This window comes from Ictalurus furcatus, chromosome 20, assembly GCF_023375685.1.
Source record: "Ictalurus furcatus strain D&B chromosome 20, Billie_1.0, whole genome shotgun sequence".
NCBI classification, from domain to species: Eukaryota; Metazoa; Chordata; class Actinopteri; order Siluriformes; family Ictaluridae; genus Ictalurus; species Ictalurus furcatus.
This window is the reverse complement of record NC_071274.1, coordinates 11,204,890-11,228,826: the sequence shown is the minus strand read 5'-3', so window position 1 is coordinate 11,228,826 and position 23,937 is coordinate 11,204,890. Positions and strand designations below refer to the sequence as shown.

Sequence of the window (23,937 nt, the reverse complement as noted above, 5' to 3'; positions counted from 1 at the left end):
AGGGGATTTATGTGACAGGCACCAACCATGGCCAACATCATGGCAAGACATTGAAGATGCTAAATTGCAAACGAATTTTTGATATATCGAATGGTGTTGACATGGGGAGGTGATATGGCATTAAAATGAGATAAAGGAAGAGCTCATATTTTTGCTGTGCATTGTGTGATTTAGATCAAAATTTTGATTTTTATTTGTTATTGTGGGCTGATCACATGGATGTGACTATTGCGGGGCACGGTCATAGTACCACCAACTGGCAACAGGAGGTGTGGCCCTTTTTACATACTTTGGAATAGCATTCCCATTTTTACCTGAAGTTGTTCAAACTTGTCTAGGTTAATGTCAAGACAATCACTCACTCATGTCTACACAAATCAATATTAGCACCACGCTTTAAAACTGAGACATATGTTTGCCAGTTTGCTCTGGCTACGACATGCGAAGGCCAAATGTCCCCCTGTGACAGAGGGACCCCTCGTTAAGATTGTTAGTTTGTCCAGTTACTTTTGAGCCTGTGAATATGGCAGGACTCTGTAAAAATGGCTGTAATTCCTAAATGGTTTATGCAGTATTTTTGTTAAACCCCTTACATTAAAGCTGAAAGTATACACTTCAATCACATCTTGATTGTTTATTGCTTCCATTGTGGTGGTGTACAGAGGCAAAAGTATGAAAATTGTGTCACCTGACTGTACATATAATTACCTTTTAGGACACTTTTTTCATATTTTATGTTTACCAAGGAAATTATTGCTTTGACGAACCTCAGGCAACACAACAATCATATAACCAACGGAAACATGTATTCCAATAGATATGTATTAGGCAACTAATAATAGAACATTTTAAAGGTGTTTATCCCCCCTTTTGAATGTGTAAATATGAAAATTAAACGAGCATTTTAAGAGTAAATTTTGTTCGGACACCCCCAGTTCATAGCAAGGGTCTCCAAAGGCAACATTATTTTTACTGCAGTAAGAAACCAGCAAAACCCAACTAGCATTTCCACTATATACTCAAAGCCTGAAACCTCCAGGAGTAATCACTACTGGTAAATGGGGATGGTCATGAGGAATTTGGGTCAAGGAAGCAAACTGTTCTAGCCTCCATAGGCTGTTGTTGAACTATGTGACTGCATTCAAAATTCAGTTACTTCTCCTTAAACCCCTGTGGGTGTATCAACAGTTATGCTTATAGCCTTACTTTATGAGCTACATTTTAAGTAGAATACATGCAAGGATTCAAAATTGTACAGTGCCCTCCACTAATATTGGCACCCTTGGTAAATATGAGCTTTATTGTTTAACATTTTGATCTTTTGTTAAAAAAAAAATCACAAAAATACTCTGCTCTCATGGGTATCAAACAATTGCAAACACAATACAGGTTTATAAAAAATTGTTAAATATGTGTGGCACAATTATTGGCACCCCATGAATATTTTAAATTTTTTAGTACACCTCAGTGACTAGGAACAAGAAATTGCTCATCCATGACTTCCTGTGTCACAGGGGTATAAATATGAGGTAACACACAGGCCAAATTCCCTTAGTCATTCATCACAATGGGTAAGACCAAGGAATATAGCTGTGATGTGCAGCAAAAGGTTGTTGAGCTTCACAAAATGGGAATTGGCTGTAAGAAAATAGCAATTTCCACCATCAGGGCAATAATTAAGACATTCCAGTCAACTGGAAATGTTATGAATCAATCTGGAATTGGACACGTGTCTATATTGTCTCAAAGCACTGTGAAAAGGATGGTTCAAGCGGACAAAAAATCTCCGAGGATCACAGCTGGAGAATTGCAGAAGTTAGTGGCATCTTGGGGTCAGAAAGTCTCTAAAACTACAATCTGACATCACCTACTTCACCACAATTTGTTTAGAAGGCTTTCAAGAAAAAAAGCCTCTACTCTCATCCAAAAACAAACTCAAGCGTCTTCAGCGACACTACTGGAACTTCAGATGTTTTTGGGTTCTCTGGTCAGATGAAACCAAAATAGAGCTTTTTGGCAATAAACACCATAGGTGGGTTTGGCGCACCTAGAGAGGTAGCCATATGGAAAAGTACCTCATGCCCACGTTTAAATATGGTGGTGGCTCTTTAATGTTTTGGGACTGTTTTTCTGCCAGAGGACCTGGACATTTTGTTAGGCTACATGGCATCATGGACTCTATTAAATATCAACAGATATTAAATGAACACCTGACTGCCTCAGCCAGAAAGCTTAAAATGGGTCGTGGTTGGCTCTTCCAGCAGGACAGTGATCCAAAACATGCATCAAAAACAACATAACAATGGTTTACTGACCACAAAATCAAGGTCCTGCCATGGCCATCCCAGTCCCCTGACCTGAAACCAATAGAAAACCTGTGGGGTGAACTGAAGAGGAGAGCGCACTAGCATGGACCTCAAAATCCACAATCCTCAAAATTTGAAGGATCTGGAGAGATTCTATATGGAGGAATGGTCTCAGAACTCTTGCCATGTATTCTCCAACGTCATCAGGCATTATAGGAGAAGACTCAAAGCTATTATCTTGGCAAAGGGAGGTAGCACAAAGTATTGACTGAAAGGATGCCAATAATTGTGCCACACATATATTTGTGTTGTGTTTGCAATTGTTTGAGCAGAGAGCAGAGTATTTTCTGTGAATTCTTTGAACAAAAGATCAAAAAGTTAATCAATAAAGACAATTTTTCACAGCCTGTTTTGCTCATATTTACCAAGGGTGCCTATATTAGTGGAGAGCACTGTATTCGGACACTTCTGTTTTTTTATTTGATATACTTGCAGTACATTTACCCACTTGAGATTTAAACACATAATGTTTTTTGACTTTGTTCTTATAAATATTCAAGAGCATGAACAAAGATATGTTTGAAAAAATAAAACGTGAAGTAGAGAGAGAGAGTATTGTTTTTTGTATGTGCAGCTCCAGAACTGAAACTCCCTCAGATAAAATGATGAGCTTAAGCAGTTCCCAGAACTCCCGCCCAGTCTCTGCTCCGGGTCAGGATGCCTCAGAAACGACTTCTACCAAGAAGAATGAGGTAATTCATCAATTAATCCTCTAAGCAAATGATATAATAGCCAGCTGTCAAGTTTGGCTAAAGATGTATTAATTTTGACGTAATTTGAAATTGCAAATCAGCATGTGGTAAATATTTATTTTGAATGAACGACTTTTTTTTGCTCATTTAGTGAGTAACTGAGATGTAATACACTTGAATGTGCGTTAGGGATGTCACGAGAACCGATACTCCGGTACCAACATTTCTGCAGTAGCATAGGTACCATTGGTAATGAAGTTACCGAGGGTTAGGGTTAGACCTCTTTTTGGCCTGCCACCATATCAGTGAATTTAAACTAATGCTTGCATTCAGAGTATAAGGGGTGTGTGTGTGTTTAGGAGTGCGCCATAGCACTTGTAGCCTCCACTGTTTTATTAGTCATTGTCAGACAGTGTTTGATAACTAAAATATCCCCCTCTCTCTCTTTTTGCCAGTATCAGCCAGAGGAGGATGTCCTCCAGGAGAGTTTTTAATTTTTTTATTTTATTTTTATATCACACCATGGTATCTACTTTGGTATCAAGTATCGTGAATTTTTTGGTGGTATCGGTACCGACTACTAGATTTATGGTATCGTGACATCCCTAGTGTGTGTGTGAATGTTCACCAGTGTCTGCAGGGATGTGTGTGTACAGTGCCTCCAGAAAATATTCACCTCCCAGTGATTATTCCTCTTTTTGATGTATTACAACTTCAAATTTAAGTATATTAGAATGTGATTATTTTTCTGCTCATTTTGAAGTGACTCTTCAGAAATAAAATTAAAGAAATTATTCAGATGTCCTCAGAATTATTTAAACAATAAAAGTTTATTTTAGCAATTTAAATTAGGACTAGTATTTCATTTTCAAGAGTTCACACTAAATATGTTAAACAGGGTACACCTGTGTTAATTTTAAATCCACTTGTATCCAATTGTATGCAGTAAATATTTCTGACTTTGGGGGGTCTCACAGCTAAAATATCAGATCAGTCCTGCTCTCATGAAGACCAAGGAATGACCAGTGAAGCTTCAAGATCGAGGATAAAAGATTGAGATTATAAAAAATAACTGGAAAACTTTGAACCATTATACCAAAGTGGAAAAGAATATGGCCCAACCTATGCTTGAGCAAGAAGGGAAATTGTTAGAGAAGTGTCCAAGAGTCCAGCTACAATACTGAAGGGGTTACAGAGCTCACTGTCTGAAATGGAAGAACCTGTGCAGACATGAACAATATCTTCTGCTCTTCTTAGATCTACCCGTTATGGGACAGTGACCAGAAGGAAGCTATTTCTGAGAAAGGCCATTTTAGAAAATCTGATAGCTTCTGGAAAGGATTGTGTGGTCTGATGAGACTAAAATTGAGCCATTTGTTCTAAAGTCAAAGCATAATGTTTGGCATGAACCAAATATAGCACAACACTCATTCATGTGATCAAGCACATTGCTGGGAGCATCAAACACAGGGCAAAATCTAGAACAGAATGAATTGGAAAAAAGAAGGTTTGTGTTTTGGAATGGCCGAGTCAAAACTCAGACTTAAGTCCAATTGAAAATTTGTGGCAAGGCCTGAAATTTGCTGTCCACCATCATTCTCCATTTAATTTGACAGAGCTCATAAAGACACATCTGAGATGACTCAAATCTGTTATTGCTGCAAAAGAACAATTCATACAATTATGAAAACATATAAATACTAAAATGATTTTTTTTTTTCTGTAGAGAGTCAATGTTGGGGGTGAGTTATACAACCAAAAATTACAGGGAAATTTTATTTTACCGGGAAAAGTTATTTTACCTTGGTGGGCCTTGTCCATTTCTTTTTCTTTTTTTTTTTAATCTTCTAATTTAAATAAAAAAGTTTAATGGTAGGAATGTTGCAAATTATAAGTAAACAAGTAAACAGAGGAATGATTGAAGCTCCTGCCAGACACTCCCAAGCAACCCAGAAGGTCCCCTGGGTTAAACAGGTAAATCTGGTCGGCACTCTGTGCAGCGAATCTGATTCAGTTGACAGCTCTGCTCCTGTCTTTTTACCAAAATTTATGTTGTCAATTCTGATGATGCAATCATAAAATCGTTGGATTTGGCCCAGGGTACTCTGGTCCAAAGTATTCTTATAAGGTAGCTTGTGTTCAAACAAAATGTTTATTATTGACAGTCTGTTATTTGCACAAAAGTCTAATAACACTTCATATTTGCACTATTTAGGAGTCATTCATATAGTGTCTTACAGAAGTGCATTGAAAAAACATTTTATGTGCAAATAGGCTATATGGTTTAAGAATACCATGAGGCTAAAACTCTGTTACATAGGAGTTATTGTGAGAGTTATAGCAGCAACTCTCAAAACTCTCTGTTAGTACAGAAGTACATTATAGTAAATTTTTAAGTTAAGCTATGTAGATTTAGTTCTTGTTTAAGTGTTTAGTGAATAGGTAAGTCTAAAGTCTTCATTTGAAGACAGCCTTAATCTCAGCTGTTTGTAGTCAAATCTCGAGATTGCAAGGGACTGGAAAAGCACATGAGTGCAGGGTTTGTACAAGGTGCTTGAAGTACTTGAATTTGGCTCTTTGAAATTTAGTACTGGAAAACCTTACATTTTTATCTAGTTTAGTTTATCTAGTTTTTATCCATTTTATCTACTGGTGCTTAAATAATGCTTGGATTATAAAGTCAATAAATAGGAAAATACTAAGTAACTTTAAATTGTTTATTTTCTAACCTGAATACAATCCTTTCACACAAAATATGACACCGCTGCAGCCCCTCCCCCTCGTCCCACTATTCACTCACTCATTTTGACAGCTCCGGTCCACTTTTCAGACCACATTAGTGACATTTTTTTTTTCCCAGAAAAGCGCCCAACAACAAATCTAGTGACTTTTCGGGCAAACCTTAGCTACTTTCAGTAGAAGAGAGTGGCCAGTACTGCCCTGCAAGTTGGAGGTCCTGCTTTCCCGCTGCAGGTACACCTCTCTCTGTGGCTACTCTGTTCAGTGAATGACAGAGAGGAGCAGCATTCTAACTTTCTCTCTGAGTGATCGTTTTACATGTAAATACAGCTGAAATCACCGCACACTCATTGTCTTTACCTTGTGTGTATGGTGATAAAATCAGGATTTTAGCTGTGCAGAGCAGCAGCTTGGAAACAGCTTGGAAGTGACTGCTGGTTAACATGTAATCTTAATGGGCTGCATTTCAGTCACTATTTCATACTTGTTCCGTTGTCTGACAACAGAAACAGAAAAATATGTAAATGAGAACAGCTTTATTTGGAATGTGGCTGTATTAAAATACAGTATGTGAGCACAGAGTAGGAGAGAAGCAAACAGCTGTAAAGGGCTGACACTAGGCAGAATGAAAATACAACGCAAAGCTGTAATGAATATGCTAATAAGTGCACAACATCATCTAGTAACATTTAGGGACTTTCCATTGAAGGTTGTTGGCAACAGTGCTCCTGTCACTCACCTGGAGAATACTGGCGTTATGGTGAAGATGAAGCAGTGCCTGGGAAATGAAAATTTAGTCCAACATGGCAGGAAAAGGTGCCATATAAAAATTGGTTGCGTTTTATTATTATTTTATATAAATTACTTATTTATATATTATTATTTTAAATATAGAATATGTTTGAATGACATCTCTTTGGGAAAAAAAGAGGGAAAAAAATAGTGCTTGAAAAGTCCTTGAGAGTCCTGGAATTTCATTATGAGGCATCTGTACAAACCCTGATAAACTTGTCAGCTGGTCTGCTAATATATTCAGTAGTTGGTTCTGTGGGAAGATATTGACAGTGGTGGAAATGGCAGAGATACACTGGGGGGATTCTTGTTGGAGAGTTTTTCAGATGACCGAAATATAAATATAATATAAAAATAAACATATAAATACCTCTATAATATATAATAACATTACACTTATTTCATGTCTCCTCCAAACAATATGCTTTCTTGATTATTAAGACAGACACATGAAAGGTCAGTGAACAACATTCATGAATTATGGTTAGCAAAAAACAGACACCATTCATTCATCCTTATCTTCCATATGACAACCCTCTGCCCTCTCGCTCCTAGCATTTTTACCAGGTGGTCCAAAGTAATTTAATATAGTTTTATCAACCTGCCCAACTGACTGTCTTGCCCCTTCAAACTCTTCTCTCTCTTTCTTGCCTTTTTTGACTGCCAACAAAAATAAGATTGACAGCCTGTGTCAGTGCAATAAAAAATGAAAGTGGTACAGTAAAAGCCCATACTGGTTTGAGAATCTGCATAAATGACAGCTAAAACACTTTACAAACATTACATATCTCTCTCTGTAACTACTGACAATGTTTCTGTTTGAAATAAACATGTAGGCTAACATAATTGTGGATATAATACTTAGCCAGCTATAATAGTGAAAATAAATTAAGATGAATGAGGGCATTCAAAATAGATTAAACCTGGATCATTTCAGGTACGTGCACACAGCTTTATCCATATCAAAGTTTCTACTATTGCATCTGTTAAAGTAACTGCTTCTGTTAAGATTTTTGGCTCTGTTAAGACTCTGTTAACTTACCTGAGGTGGTCTGATCCTATGATGACGTGCGTTGATAGAGAAGCGTTCCCATTGGCTGCAGCCTGTAGGTATTATGGCCAATCATGAAAGTCACTTATGTGCGGAACTCACATTTATGTAGGCAACTCGCTTTTGTAGGCTTTCGAGTGGATAAAAGATAGAAACCCTCTTAATTTCCCCAAAAAATGTAGCCAGTTTCCAGCCCTGGATATAGATTAGTTGCGGCATTTGGGGAAAAAACAGTAGAGAGGCAGATGGTAAAGAAGCAGGCTAAATGTACTTTGCTAGACTGAAACATATTTAAGAATAGATTCTCAATTCTACAGTCAACTGCAGATTGCATCAAATTTACTGGTAAAACCTGAGTTTTTTGATTTTCTATTACTTTAATGAAATGTTATCATATGCGTTGGCCTATATATATTTTTCTTTGTACCATGTAATATATATTTGTTATATTTTAAAACTGAGTAAAATTTTGATTAAATATGACCAGGAGTGTGAGAAACAGGCTGAACATGGCGAGTCCCAGGTCATTATCAGCCTGGAAAATCCTCCCATGTTGTAGACATAGCATCCTCCAGGCAAGGAAGGTTGGTAATTGAGCTGTAATGAGAGCTCTGTTGATGGGAATAAGGTTCTTCACTGTGCACTCTCAGTTCCAGAATCAAAGCTTTCAGCTGAGCCATGTCCATCAGGTCATTCACACAATTTAAAAAACTGGTACATTGTTAAAAAGTTGTAATATGACACACTGATTTATTATTTTCCTCATTTATTGCACATATTTGAATTATTTTCTTATTAACAGGTAGCCTAAAGAAGCACTGAAGCTTGAAATGTAATTTGTAGCCCGTGCTGTGTAACGTCAGTTCCAGATTGGTTATGGTGATGTAATATATCTGAGCTGGGTCCTATAATGTTCAGACAAAGGGATTCATGCCTGACTGGGCTTCTAAACTGTTAGTAGTGGTTGGCAATCAAATGTTGGTTTGGTTTTGATGTGAGTAGTATTCCATAATGTTGGCACACATAAATTATCTGTTCTAGTCACAGATTCTTCCTCACTTTAGAGCCTGTTAGCGAATAGTAAGAAGAAATAACTTGGGACCTTTGGGTTTTGCACTTGAAAAGTTGAGGCCAAATGTTTATAGGCTGACTCCACACATTTCATGTTAACTTACAATTCTTGTGTTAAGTCAATTAAGGTATCTACTTTATTTCTATAAAAATAAAGTCTTTTTTTGTCATTTAAAAAAAAAAATAGTTTTGGGAAATTGTTCTTAAGAAGGAATTGGACCTGTGGAGGGCAACAAGGCATTGCCTCTAAAGGTAGGCCCTTAAGTACAGCTACAGGTGTACTTCCAATAAATTCCTAATTATGACAGTTGTCCAATCAGAAGCTCCTAAAATACATTACATCAATCTTCAAGACTGTTTAAAGAGATTGATAGGAACAAAGTAGATGCCCTAATTGACTTGCCAAAAGAAGTGGACGATAACTTGAAATCAGTCGAGCTATGAAAAACTGAGATTGGATATCCTGACCCTAGGTGTATGAGACTCTGACTCTTTTATTGTTGGATCACACTGAGAACTGAGCATACTATGCTGTGCAAAAAAATTATTTGGCATCTAGTTTGTCTAGAGCAAAACAAAGATGCACATGCAGACACATGCATGCAATAATTTCTGAATAGCAGATCAGTCACTAACATTTATTGTTGTTTCTCATTTTGTATGTCAATTTCAGTTCACCAGTTTTTTAATTATAATATACATATACACACACATTTTTTTATATATATATATATATATATATATATATATATATATATATATATATATATATATACATGTGTGTGTGTGTGTGTGTATGTATGTGTGTATATATATGTGTGTGTATGTATATATAATAATTATAATATATATTTTGTCTATAATTGTAGTTATTGTATATATCATATTATAGACAAAATAAATTACGATAAACAAAAAAAAGAACAGTGCATGGTGGCTTAGTGGTTAGCACGTTCACCTCACACCGCCAGGATAGGGGGTTCGATTCCTACCGCTGCTCTGTGTGTGCGGAGTTTGCATATTGTCCCCGTGCTGTGGGGGTTTCCTCCGGGTACTCCGGTTTCATCTCCCAGTCCAAAGACATGCATGGTTGGCTGATTGGCATGTCCAAAGTGTCCATAGTGTATAAATGGGTGTGTGAATGTGTATGTGATTGTGCCCTGCGATGGATTGGCACCCTGTCCAGGGTGTACCCCGCCTTGTGCCCCATGCTCCCTGGGATAGGCTCCAGGTTCCCCGTGACCCTGAAAAGGATAAGTGGTATAGAAGATGGATGGAAATAAAAGAACATAGTTTCAAAGTTAATAGGAAAGCAGATTGGTATGGCCAGAACTTAGCCGAACATTGTTAAATGTTGCTAAGTTTAAAGCTACACACACAAAACACATGTATGCACACTGCTGATGCTCACAGTGCAGGAGAGACAACATTCTGTTACGCAGTTAGAATGTCGGTGGGGGCTTCCCACCCTTTTTTTTTTTTTTGGTCTAAGCAGATATTCTGTTGACAGTTGCCAGAATGTGATGAGAATAAATTCTGAATTAAAAATTGCTGACCCCCTTTGAGCTGTTACAAATCTCTCTCTCTCTCTCTCTCTCTCTCTCTCTCTCTTTCTCTCTTTCGTTCCGTAGTTGCGTGACTCGATGGAACAGTATCAGGAGTACTATAGGCAACGCTTACGTGTACAGCAGCACCTGGAACAGAAGCAACACCAGAGGCAGCTATACCAACAGATGCTACTGGAGGGTGGAGTCCAGCAGCAGGAGACTTCACCTACTGCCAAGCACAACCTCACTGAGACCTTCCTCAACAGGTCAGACTTTGTGCCATCAAATATTCTCCAAATACAACTGTTGAGGTTGTATGACCTTTACAAACGCTTAACTCTACTAGCAACTAGTTAGTTTTCGTTAATTTTTCTTGATGACAGTTTGTAAGTTGAACAAAACTCAAGAACCAAATTGAACAGTTCAACAATACATTCATGTACCTTCTTTGACTATTACACTAGTTTATGATTAGTGGATTGTCCACAACAGAATAACTTACAATTACATGTGAATGCCAACACACACACACAGACACACACAGAGCGAGAGAGAGAGTCAGTATGTATAAGTTTATAATGTATAAACACTCACATGTAACACATAGCTCAACAACATATTAACAATGCCTCAATATACTGTTTAATCTGCACCACCTGTGCCAAATCCACTACTTAACTCTCCCTTGTAATTTTTACTGCTCAGTATCATTTACCTATCATTTTCATCCACATTTTATGTTTCTCGCGTTGTACTTTTTTCTTCTTTTTTTTTTTTCTTTGTTTTTTGTGTGTTTTGATGTGCACATGCCAGAGATGGAAACTCAAGTCTGCTACTTGGACTTGAGACTCGAGACTTGACTCGAGACTTGGCTGGACTTGCAGACAGAGACTCAAGAAAAACACAACTCATTTTTGGGTTGGCATTCCGATTACATTCTCTCTTAACTATCCCACAATACAGCTTCAAACACCACAATTTTCTATTCATTTCTCATTCATTCATTCCTTATCAGTATGTGCTGCAGGCTGCAGCATCAAATATCACAACAATTCATCTCTAAACACACCAAGACAGCATTATTATATACACACGTGACTCATCTGAAGGCACGTGTTCATCACCCATTGGAAAAGTGCTGTTATATAAATGAACAACAAACAACTAACAATATAGCCAAGTGATAATCTTCGTGTCATTTAATTTGAAAAGTAATCAATTACTCCAAAGGGAAGCTGCAGTGTTACACAGCTGTTAGGGGCTTGCTTGCTGTCCATTTTCAAGAAGTACAAATGTTTCATGTCCTTTTAATGTCCCCCCCAAGTATTAGCTACCATATGCATATAATATACAAGTTTGCTAGGTTAAATACACTCTATGAACGATCGCTTCGGCTTTTTTTCTCAGCCATCTCAGTTACATCCGGTGCCACGCCGGAAGCCATTTTTGCTGTTGGTGATAACTGTGTGGAGATGGTGAAGGAGAGTATGACATATTACACTACCTGTTTACAAGAATTTCCCAGATTACCATGAATGACATTAATTGTATTGTCAGACAGTCAGCTGTTATACCCAACAGTAAGAAGGAGAAGGGCTTCAAATTATATATTTCAAGTTACATTACTGTAATGAGATTATATATATATATAAATATATATATATATATATATATATATACAGTATCTCACAAAAGTGAGTACACCCCTCACATTTTTGTAAATATTTGATTATATCTTTTAATGTGACAACACTGAAGAAATGACACTTTGCTACAATGTAAAGTAGTACGTGTGCAACTTGTATAACAGTGTAAATTTGCTGTCCCCTCAAAATAACTCAACACACAGCCATTAATGTCTAAACTGCCCGCAACAAAAGTGAGTACACCCCTAAGTGAAAATGTCCAAATTGGGCCCAATTAGACATTTTCCCTCCCCGATGTCATGTGACTTGTTAGTGTTACAAGGTCTCAGGTGTGAATGGGGAGCAGGTGTGTTAAATTTGTTGTCATCGCTCTCACACTCACTCATACTGGTCACTGGAAGTTCAACATGGCACCTCATGGCTAAGAACTCTGTGAGGATCTGAAAAAAAGAATTGTTGCTCTACATAAAGATGGCCTAGACTACAAGGAGATTGCCAATACCCTGACACTGAGCTGCAGCACGGTGGCCAAGACCATACAGTGGTTTAACAGGACAGGTTCCACTCAGAACAGGCCTCGCCATGGTTGACCAAAGAAGTTGAGTGCACGTGCTCAGCGTCATATCCAGAGTTTGTTTTTGGGAAATAGACGTATGAGTGCTGCCAGCATTGCTGCAGAGGTTGAAGGGGTGGGGGTCAGCCTGTCAGTGCTCAGACCACACGCCGCACACTGCATCAAATTGGTCTGCATGGCTGTCGTCCCAGAAGGAAGCCTCTTCTAAAGATGATGCACAAGAAAGCCCATAAACAGTTTGCTGAAGACAAGCAGACTAAGGACATGGATTACTGGAACCATGTCCTGTGGTCTGATGAGTCCAAGATAAACTTATTTGGTTCAGATGGTGTCAAGCGTGTGTCGCAGCAACCAGGTGAGGAGTACAAAGACAAGTGTGTCTTGCCTACAGTCAAGCATGGTGGTGGGAGCTGCATGAGTGCTGCCGGCACTGGGGAGCTACAGTTCATTGAGGGAACCATGAATGCCAACATGTACTGTGACATACTGAAGCAGAGCATGATCCCAGCATGTATTCCAGCATGATAATGACCCCAAACACACCTCCAAGACGACCACTGCCTTGCTAAAGAAGCTGAGGGTGAAGGTGATGGACTGGCCAAGCATGTCTTCAGAGCTAAACCCTATTGAGCATCTAGTACACTGTTGAAGGATTTAAATGAAGATGAGTTGACAAACAGGTATTCTGTTGAACAGAATAATGTATTTGTAGAGTAGTATATGTCATACCCAGTTAATGTTAATATATAAAAAAGTTTATATTATATACTACCACTTTGATGTGAATGATAAAGTAGAAATGATTTTGTTTCTGGTGAGTGAATGTGAGACTAACAGCAGGTTTTTTAGAATTCAGTCGATTAATTCTGTTAATATGAATTAATAAGTTAATATAATTAATATAGTTATAGTTATAAGTTAATTCAATAAGTTAAGAAATCTTACTTTAACCGTCAAAATTTAGTTAATGTGTGAACGTTAATTTAAGTAATGTGTTTTCTGTTTACAAGACCAGTTACTGTGAAACAACTTGTTGAAATGGAGAGAATAAATTTTTTATTTGCATTTCTTTTAGAATTGTGGAATAAATTATTATTAATTTAAAAGAGGGCATAAAAGGCAGAACTATCTGTATCGGCCGATATCACTCTGAATAATCGGTTATTGTATCGGCTGAAAAATTTTGTATTGGTGCATTTCTAGTAAATATAGTATTAAAAATTATGCTATTAATTATTAGGTGATATAATATGTTAAGGTTCAGCATGGTAAGTATTGCAGAGAGACAGACTGGGCAAAGAGAAGAAAGTGAATATTTATAGAATCTGAAGGTTAAGTCGTTGGACCCCTTATCGGAAGGTCGTGAGTTCAAATCCCAGCCCTGCCAAGCTGCCAGTGCTGGGCCCTTGAGCAAGGCTTTTAACCCTCAACTGCTCAGTTGTATAAATGAGATAAATGTAAATCCTTCTGGATAAGGGTGTCTGCCAAATGCTGTAAAAGTGAAATTATTGAGAGCTTTATAAGTGAGCAGAAGGATTTTTAATATACTAAACGAATTTGAGCTGTTATTATTTGAACTCCAATCTATTATTCTGGTGGGTCCAATTTCACCTAAACACTGGGCGGTGTTTCAAAACGTGGATACCTACTTGTACACATGCACACACATACTGATACCTTTAACTCACGTGGTGACCATATGGCACTATGAATTGGCATCAGTAATGGATGACATTCTTTTTATTTCTTCTAACTTTTGTACACGTCAGTCTTTTTCCAGTGCCGAATTGTCAAGTGGCCTATATGTCAATGTGGTGACTTATGGAAGTGAGTTCCCACTATTCACATCTGGCTCCAAAGAGTAAAGTAAGCATGATAACGCATGACTCATTGCTTGTGTGGACATATTGTGTGGCATAGTGCTCAGCAGGTCAAGACACCAGATCAGATGATCCATGCTCCACAGCCCAGGGAGGCTGATAGCTTTAAATGGAGATGGACAATGGAGGCTGTCTAAATCAAAAGGCCAAGGCTCAGTCTCTCAAGACAGAGTGATGGCCTAGCATCAGACATGGTTCAGCTGAAAGTTATGCGGCTTAAGCAGAGCCCACATGCAAAAGAGAGCTCATAGCCATTAGTGGAGTGTCCAACAAAAGCCTGAAGCCGATTTCTCTTTTATGATTTAAATTTTACTCTGTGCTTAAGATTTATACGTATAACCAATAAAGCTACTACATTAGTAAAGTTAGTAAAATAAATGTTAGAAGCCCTGCAGAATGAGACCTCAGGGTGAACTTGTCTTGCAACAGCTTGTGCTGTGAATGTGATGGGTATGACCAAACAAGTGGATAGCTGAGTTTCAAAAAGGTAAAGCACTGGTACTACGAAAGTAACTTACATAACTTACTTAGTTGTATGACTTTTTTGTCTGTGTGTAACCAATCAGAATTCATTGTACTGCTTATAAGGACCATGTTCAATTCTGTATGCTTTAAAGGTGATCTAAGGTATGTTGTAGTAAGGTCACTCTCCCTGGCATTGAAGTATAAATAAAGAGGAATATTTTGCTGCTTGATCTGTGTCTTTCTTGACTTTTGGTCAAGATTTTTTATTTCCACCACAGACGCTATATCCGTAGCTGCATCTGGAAAGCTTGTTGTGTCTGATTGGGAATCACCAGTTTTAGCGAGTTGTCATCAGCGTCTCCAGCAACATCCAGGAGCAAATCTAATTTAGCCTCAACCAGCTCGCAGGCTGAGGAAAGAGGCTCTAAAATTATGCTATTAGTGGGCCATAATAACCAACCTCAAAGTGACAATAGCTTATATGGGGCCAGGGGTACAATGGCCAGCTGAGCCTCAGTTGGAGCCTCAGTCAAAGAGGAGATGTTCTGGTATATGTATGCTACACAGCCTACAGGCTGCAGTTGCCTACTCAAGGTCCCGAATGTAGGGCGACCGTAACCCTAGTATCCTATTTCTCTTGCCTAGGCTTGGAATGCCCTGGGAATCTTTCCCCAGACAGAATTAATCTGTCAAATTAAAAACAAATGAGTGGAACGGTGTAACACCCCCAGTCCAGCTATCTGGAGCCATGGGTTTGGGCTGGTTGGAAAACTGTTGGCTATGTCAGGAGTGCTATAATCATAACATGAAGTCCTTTTAAGCTTGTAACAGAGTTTCTGAAAGGAGCTAGACACCCTCCAGCCACCATGCTGCCCAGAAATCAGAGATCTTCCCTTTGTGTTAGAGTCCCTTAATACCTCTCTGTAAGGACCCTGACAGTATGCCAATCTGGAAAGAGTTTCATTGTTTACAGCCTTTTTGGCAGAAGTGTTTCATCCTCATGGACGCAATTGAGAAGCATGCAACGGAAGGTCTGTGCTGCTGCTACATGGACATGATGACCATGCATCTCTCCACATCTTATAAGATCAACATGTGTGCTGATCATATCTGAACACGCATCTAGTCAGACTTAGGGTGAGTCGGTTCCTCATTACATACTGGTATAGGTTATGCATATGTTGAAATACTACCCCTGATGGTTAGGACAGATTAAATACTGTAGAACATTAGGTGCAGTGTTTCCCATTAAGTACCTAGACCGTGGCAGCCTGCTACTGTAATTTGTCCTCCCACAATTTCACAATGAACCAAAAACATTTTTACACTTCTTATAATGACACAAAAGATTTGTGCCATTGCTTCAGCAAAGCATCTCTCATGCCAAGTCAGTCAGACCGCTCCTCCTACTGTACGCGCACATGGTCAGACATGCACCTGAACCACCTGGGTGCGTCCGAGATGCCAAGGAATTTTGAGGACACAACATCGTTTGAGGTAAGTAATTGTAATTTATTGTAAGTTATTGTTGTTTAGATTCACTGCACTCTATTACCGTGACAAGCATTTAGGACTCTAGCTTCGATATTTGGTTATTGTTTATTATAAAAACGGTTACAGTGACAGTTATTTCTTCATTTCTGTTAGAAGTGCACATAAAACATACCCCAAATCGCAAGAAAAACACATACAAACCATAAATTGTTGTAATCGTACATTTATTGGTTTCATGTTTCATTTGTAGAAACATTTGTATTTCTTAGTTATGTACGGGGACAGAATGCGGAAGTTTATATGGGATATTCGTCATGCGGAACTTGGGGGTTATGAACATACAGTAGGATTGACGGATCTGTAATGAATCATCTCTCTGTGAGTCATAGTCATCTATCCCACTATCTAGACATTATATGACACTACATGCTCATCAGATCACATAATTTAGTAGAAAATATATAGAAATGATAACTCTGTGTTGTGTTTAGCCTAATATAGAAGCTACAAATAATATATTTCTGCCTCATGATAGTCTGTATATTCTTTGTAACTAAATGAAGAGTACAAGAGTGTGCTCCAAATGCACCTTTCATTTTCATTCATTTGGCTAATTGTTGTTACCATCATTTTCTGGTCAAATCAGACTGTCGTAACAGGCTGCAAAGAGAGCACCTGACTGCCTGCCTCTGAGGGTCTCCATCAATGGGCCAAGCCCAGAGGAATTCAACTACAAAAGGGCATTAGAACTGTTTTTCTCAAAGCCCAGGAAAATTAAATGTCCAAATTCTGGCTGCAAATTTTGCCAATAGGGATGTAGGGAGAGTTGATCAATACCATGTCCTCCTCATCCAGTTTATATTTTTTTTTATTTTCTAAAAAAAAAAAAAAAAAAAAAAAAAAAAAAACAGTTCAGTGCAGGTAACCACGTTTGCTTCATTTCTTTGATGGCTCAAATATATGCTCAAGTTCAGAGGTTCTCAACCTTTTTTAACTAAAGCCCTCCTGAGCTGCCACCAACCCCCCCCCCCCCCCCCCACATATTGGAGGACACCAGGTATAATGATTATCTATTTTATATAAAGTCTATCTTATTATTTACATTATCTATAATCTGGATATATGGATAGATGGATAGATTTTTTTTTTGCTTTTGTGATTTTGTACTTTTTTAAAATAATTTTTAGATCTTTTATGACTTTTATAGAACTATGTAATGGACAGTTATGGAACACGAATTATCAAAAATGTTTCTGAACACTATAACTACTTTGAACAAGAGAACAAGTCTGTAAAAACGTGTTCTATTTTACATGTAAAACATGTTGTATTACAATCGTCTTGCATTCTAAATACATTCCCATACGAATTATGCAAATTGGGATGAAAGGTGCATCTCGTTATCCATGACATTGTTAAATCAGTGGTACACCTGAGCGTGCTTCTTTTTACATTCACATCTATGTCAGCTGCCATGCAATCAACGGAATTTGCTGCTCCGGCTCTCAGCCACTCACTGAACAGAGCAGACGCAGAGAGAGGTGAGATGGCAGCAGGAAAGCAAGACCTCGTGCTTGCAGGACAGTACTGGCAACATTTGGAAAGTTGCTAAGGTTTGTCCAAAAAGGTGCTAGATTTGTCGTTTGTTTTTATTTGCAAAAAAAACGTCGCTAAAGGGGTCTGAAAAGTCGCTAAGTTGGCAACAATGGACTTGCACTGACAGCTAGATAAAAGGCATGCTAAGCTCCACCTCTCCCAGCAAAAAGAAAATGCAGAGGGAGAGGGAATGCTGGGTTTTTAATTATGCCCTTTCTATTTGAAAAGCAATAAAATACACTGATTCCACAAATGAGCCTCTGTCTGTTTTTTTTTTCCTTCTTGAAAACAATTTGCGCCCTATACAATCTCTCTGTGCTCTCCGTGTTGAGAGCCACTGCACTGGTCGATTTTGTGAAGAACATTAAACTGTCTTGTTTACCATATCTTGTAGGTGTGACTTTTTTGCTGTGTCATCACCATTCATATCTATACAACCAATATGTTTATGATTAAATTACTACTAGAGCACAACATTTTTTACAAGACCACAAAGTGCTTAATAGATCTAGCCTCCTTAATTTTGCTCTCAATGATGTGCACCAGATTGATGCATTTAACTTTAAAATGTGCAACATATTTAATTTCAAGAAAACCTGTAGTTTTAGGGTTAGGGTATTTATATATTTGGGGTGTGTGTGTGTATGTGTGCGTGCTTGCAGATCCATTCAGAAGCTGGAGGAGCTGAATGTTGGAATGGATGATCTGGGTGAGGAAGTGCAGGCTCTCTCTCTGCAGTGTAATGGTGGTGAAGGAGGAGAAGCAGGAATAACTTCAGGGGGTGCCACAGACACAACACTTCATCAAGATGGGGCAGGGCTTAGCAGCAGCACCCCTCAGAGAAACAGTGGACTAGTAGATGTTCCACCACCCACTGAGTCCCCCGTGCTACCAAGTAGGTAGGTACAACCATGTGAACACAGATTTTGGAAAAATTTGATTTACAGGCATTTTTTCACATGGTGCCCTTGGTTCTACTGTATGACTCAGGAACTGATTTATTATTTTTAATGAATACACTTGGTGGTTAATGCTCTTGCTGATTAATATGTTTATGTTCTTACTAGGGATGTCACGATACCAAAAATCTAGTAGTCGGTAACGATACCACCAGAAGTACACGATACTCAATACCAAAGTCGATACCATGGTATGGTTTAAAAAAAAAAAAAAAAAAAAAGAAACTTTTTTTTTTTTTAAATAAAATTAAAAACTCCTGGAGGACATCCTCCTCTGGCTGATACTGGCAAAAAAGAGAGAGAGAGAGAGAGAGAGGGATATTTAGTTATCAAACACTGTCTGACAATGATTAATAACAAGTGCTAAGGTGCACTCCTAAACACACACACACCCTATCCTCTGAATGCAAGCATTAGTTTAAATTTAGTTATGGTGGCAGGCTAAAAAGATTTATTAAAAGCATGAACATTTGAATAATTAATACTGACATTAGGCTACATTTTACTGACAGGACACGGGCTGAATGGTGATGCATGGTGGCCCATTAGGAGGTAGTTTATAACATTGCAATGCATTAGCGTCGTTAACAAATAACTGGCTACGTTAGCTGGTTTCACAGTACCAATGCCAGCTGCCTCAAACAAACATAATATAGGACCGTCTTTCAGGTGCTTCACCAAATTCCAGGTGTTTCCTCGCTTTGTTTAAAATGAACGATAGCATCGGTTCCACACCGGCAACCGCTAAACTTGTTAAGCTAAGCTAATCTTCTGTAGTTTTTGCCGTGTGCTTGAAGGCGGCGTTCTTCACCGCTTGTGGACTGACTCAAACACTTGCGCGTATTTGCTGCCCCCTTCAGTTCCAGAAGAATTGCAACCTCGGTACATTAATTAGAAATGGTACCAACGGTACTGCAGAAAAACAAGTACCGTCACGTTTTAACAATGCTGGCACCGACTTGGTACCGAAGTATCGGTTCTCGTGACATCCCGAGTTCTTACTAAAATATACAAGTATGGCAGTTTGAACAAAGCATTTACCTTTGTGTTTACTGTTTATCAGCTGGTAATGACAATGGAGAAACAGTAAATATATGTCCATTCATCATGTTTGTACATAGTTTGCATGTATATAGCTGACATAATTACAGTATTCCATCATTCCTTTTTGTGCAGTGATCTTACAAATGATTCACAAGCAATGTTTTTGGTGTGAGGTGTGTAATGCGTTTGCTTTTTGTTATTCAGTGTTCAGAGGGAGAGAGGAGGACAGAGTGATGCCAGCAGGACATGCATTAAAGGAACAGAGGTATGTAACTGGACATGTTGTGTTTATTAGCATGACTTTATTGGAGGAATAATAATAATAAACAGATTCAAGATTCAAGAGTTTATTTTCATATATACAGGAAACTGTCTGTTACACAGTACAGTGAAATTCTTACTCTGCAAATCCTCTCAGCAACCTCTGACATAGAGGACATAAGGAAAATACAAAAACAAATTATCAATAGTGCAAAAAAAGTGCTAGAGAAAGTGCATATGTGCATTGTAAACATGAGACTTAATGTGCAATAGCTAATAATAATCACTAGAATTTACATTTTTTGAAGAAAATGTAAGTGGTGCTTGCCTGTGCAAAATTCGATACTGACATGCAGCTGCACAAGCCAGTCAGTAGGTTAAACTACATGTGTGTACGTGTTTGGTGAAGCACAACTAATAAAACCTATATCAGTAGCTGTGTTTAGTGGACCAAGTGCATGTGAGGCACACGTAATGTTACCAGAACTCCCATAATGCAGTTCTCCTCATTGTGCCAAGCATTTTGATATGCCACATACCTATGTTGCAGTAGTTTTGTGATTCCACTTATTTTGAGGGTTAATGTGCACGTGACGTCACGTGACTTTGCTAGAATAACCACAGTGCAATTCTCCTCATTGAGTTGAGTGTTTTGACATGTCACATGTCTATGTTGTGGCACAATTTTGTAGTTTTGTGATTCCACTTATTTTGTGAGTTAACATGCATGTGGCGTCACAAAAATACCCATAACATTTTTCTGCACACTCAGTTGAGGGTATTGTCATCCTCCATAATGCAATTCTCCTCACTGAGCTGATCATTTAATGTATGACATGTCATTCATGTCTATGTCACTGACCGTGTGGGAGGTGGGGGGGTGGGGGTGGGAGGTCCAGAATTTCCCATTATGGTCTATGGGGCTGGAATAATGTAATTTTCCAGACATTTCTGTCAAAAATTCCGAAACTCAATGTCAATAAGCCAGGTTTACTCCCCAAGATGTACAAGAGGATGTGTGATTCGAGCAAGTCAGCCGAATGACGCATGTTTTGAGGTGACACAACTGGTGCAGGACTAGTTACATGCTGAAAAAGTGTCTGGGAGAATAAAAAGAAGAACTGGAATTTACATTTTGTGAAAAAAATGTAAATGGTGCTTGCAAAATTCATGGCTGCCGTAGTTTGTGGATTTATGGGCTGTTGGGTCCTGCTACTGATTTCTCAAGGAGTTTGTATGGGGAAAATTTCTTCAGGTAAGTTCATCAGTAATTTCAGATAACACATATGTGGGAATAGAGAGAAAAGTAATCAGTTACCTTGATGTCAATTACCTTTGACAATAGGGAGGGCCATTACATTTGACAGTGGGGAGGGGAACTATTATATACAGATGTTGACACCTATCTCATCAATATTCATTGTGTAAGCCACTGGCTTTGAAAAAAATAGTGTCACTTCAAAGTTCTTCAACTTTTGTAGTCAGACCACATGACATTTCTGCATGATTTAATCACCTATGTGTAGCCAACACCTATGTTTACAAGGTTCAGCGCTCAAAAGTCCTGTCAAAAATGTTTATAATGTGTTTATCACAGTATCCCAAACACCACTGAAATAGGTTTTTGAAAAGTGTAAATTTACAGTTGATTTAAAGAAAACCTATATTTATGACATTGTTACTGCTCTCAAATTGCTGTTGGTGAGTTTATAGTAAATATAAGCATATGTAGCATTTTTAGATGAATGTTTTTTAGATAGGTGAAATATATTAAAATGTAAAGGCATGTCAGACTACCTCAAAAGTGTCTGAAAGGCCTCAGACTGTAGAGTTAATGATTTCTCCAGTTTCAAAATTATTCAACCCCTTGTATAGAATCCCTCACAACAGCACAAATATACAAAACAGGTGTTGTCTCAAACCCACCTGATGCAACTAATCAATGGCTTCATTAGTTGCACCAGGTGTGCTTGAGCTGGAACACATGAAATACCTGAACTGGCTAGGGGCAGAAAAATCATGAAATACCTGGATGGGGCAGAAAAAGGAAGCTATCAATGGCTGCAACCAGATTTCTGAGAAGGTATTTTGTGGAAAACCCTCAAATGACTGCAAAAGACTTGCAGCAAGACTTGGTGACAACAGACATTGAGGTTTCAGTGAGCACAGTAAGGTGCGTACTAAACACAGAAGGTTTCCATGCCAGAACTCCAAGACACACACCACTACTGACCCAAAAGCACAGGAAAAGTCGGCTCGCAATCATATAAATAAACCACAGAAGTTTTGGGATTCTGTTCTGTGGCGCGATGAAACAAAACTGGAACTTTTCAGCACGTGGATCAGCAGTATGTTTGGGGGAAGAAGAATGAAGAAAGAACACTCTGTTCACAGCCAAGCTTGGTGGTGGCTCGGTGATGGTCTGGGGCTGCTTTACGTCCTCTGGCACTGGAAACCTGCAGCGTGTGGAAGGCAGCATGGATTTATTGGAGTATCAGGAAATTCAAGGAGAAAAGGTCATGCTGTCTGTGAGGAAGCTGAAGCTTGGGCATCATTGGACCTTCCAAAAGGACAATGATCCCAAGCATACCTCAAATTCCACAAAGACATGGTTGCAGAAGAAGTCCTGGAAGATTCTACAGGGCGACTCATGTCCCACTGAATCTGTAGAGACCAGTTTCATGATTTTATGAAAATGGCAGAAAACCTAGGCAGCAGAAAGCCATTCGACTCGATTTTGTTTCTAGTACTTACAGTTCAAAAGTTATTAGCATAAATGTGAGTGCAATTTTGAGCTGTTGGTGGTGCTAGAGGGTTTGACATAGAGACTCCAAAATTGCTCTGGTTAATGTTGAGACTGTCCTCTATCTGTGTGCCAAATTTCATAACTTTCCCACAAGCGGTTCTATGGGCTGCCATATACTCGAGCGGAAGAAGAAGAATAAAGAACACTAACGAAAACAATAGGCGCCTACACACCTTCGGTGCTTGGCACCTGTCAATAGGAATGCCAACGAATACAATAGGTGCCAGCACCCCTTTGGTGCTTGGCCCCTAATAATAAATATACCCTCAAGTCACAATGGCTATGACATATACTAAGTTTAGTATGAATACGCTAAAGCGTTTCGGAGATATAGCCTCATGTCCATTTTGGACATGAGGACTGCTCGCAGTCAGATTTGTTTGCGTGTTGTTCGAGAACGGTTTGGTCTGTCAAACAGCTTAGGAGGAAAAAGAAGAAGAACAGTACTTGTAGGGTTGGATATATAGGGTGCCAATACTTGTAGAGTTAGGAAGATGTAGTGAAAATATGTGTAGTTAGATAGATAGGGTGCCAATACTTCTAAAGTTGGGTAGTTAGAGTGCCAGTACTTATAGAGTTAGAGATATAGGGTGCCAATACTTGTAGAGTTGATTGGATGGAGAGAGAGAGAGACATTTCCGGCAAAAATTTAGAAACACAATATATATATATATATATATATATATATATATATATATATATATATATATATATATATATGCCAGGTCTATTCCCTAAGACGTACGAGAGTATATGTGATACGAGCTTATCAGCCAAACGTCATCCAAACTAGTGTTTATTTTGACAGCAATTTTTTTATTTAGTCTTAGTCCTATGTCTAATATCTGTAGGGCTGGTGCCAAAATGTCTGAACTGGAGAGAGAAAACAAAGGACTAACGAAAACTAACATTTGAAATCTCTCCCATTATTCCTATTATTAACCTATCTTAATA

General features: G+C 38.4%; 1 protein-coding gene across 3 annotated transcripts in view; it reads left to right on the top strand.

The window, feature by feature from the left end:
* wdr47a (WD repeat domain 47a) overlaps nt 1–23,937 on the top strand; it is a 76,193-nt gene that overhangs the window by 33,548 nt on the left and 18,708 nt on the right. For all 3 annotated transcript variants that reach the window (XM_053651493.1, XM_053651494.1, XM_053651492.1), the window contains 4 exons: nt 2,941–3,058; nt 10,343–10,524; nt 18,576–18,812; nt 20,121–20,181. In XM_053651493.1, coding sequence (XP_053507468.1) covers nt 2,941–3,058; nt 10,343–10,524; nt 18,576–18,812; nt 20,121–20,181 — 598 coding nt within the window. The remainder of the gene's footprint in view (nt 1–2,940; nt 3,059–10,342; nt 10,525–18,575; nt 18,813–20,120; nt 20,182–23,937) is intronic.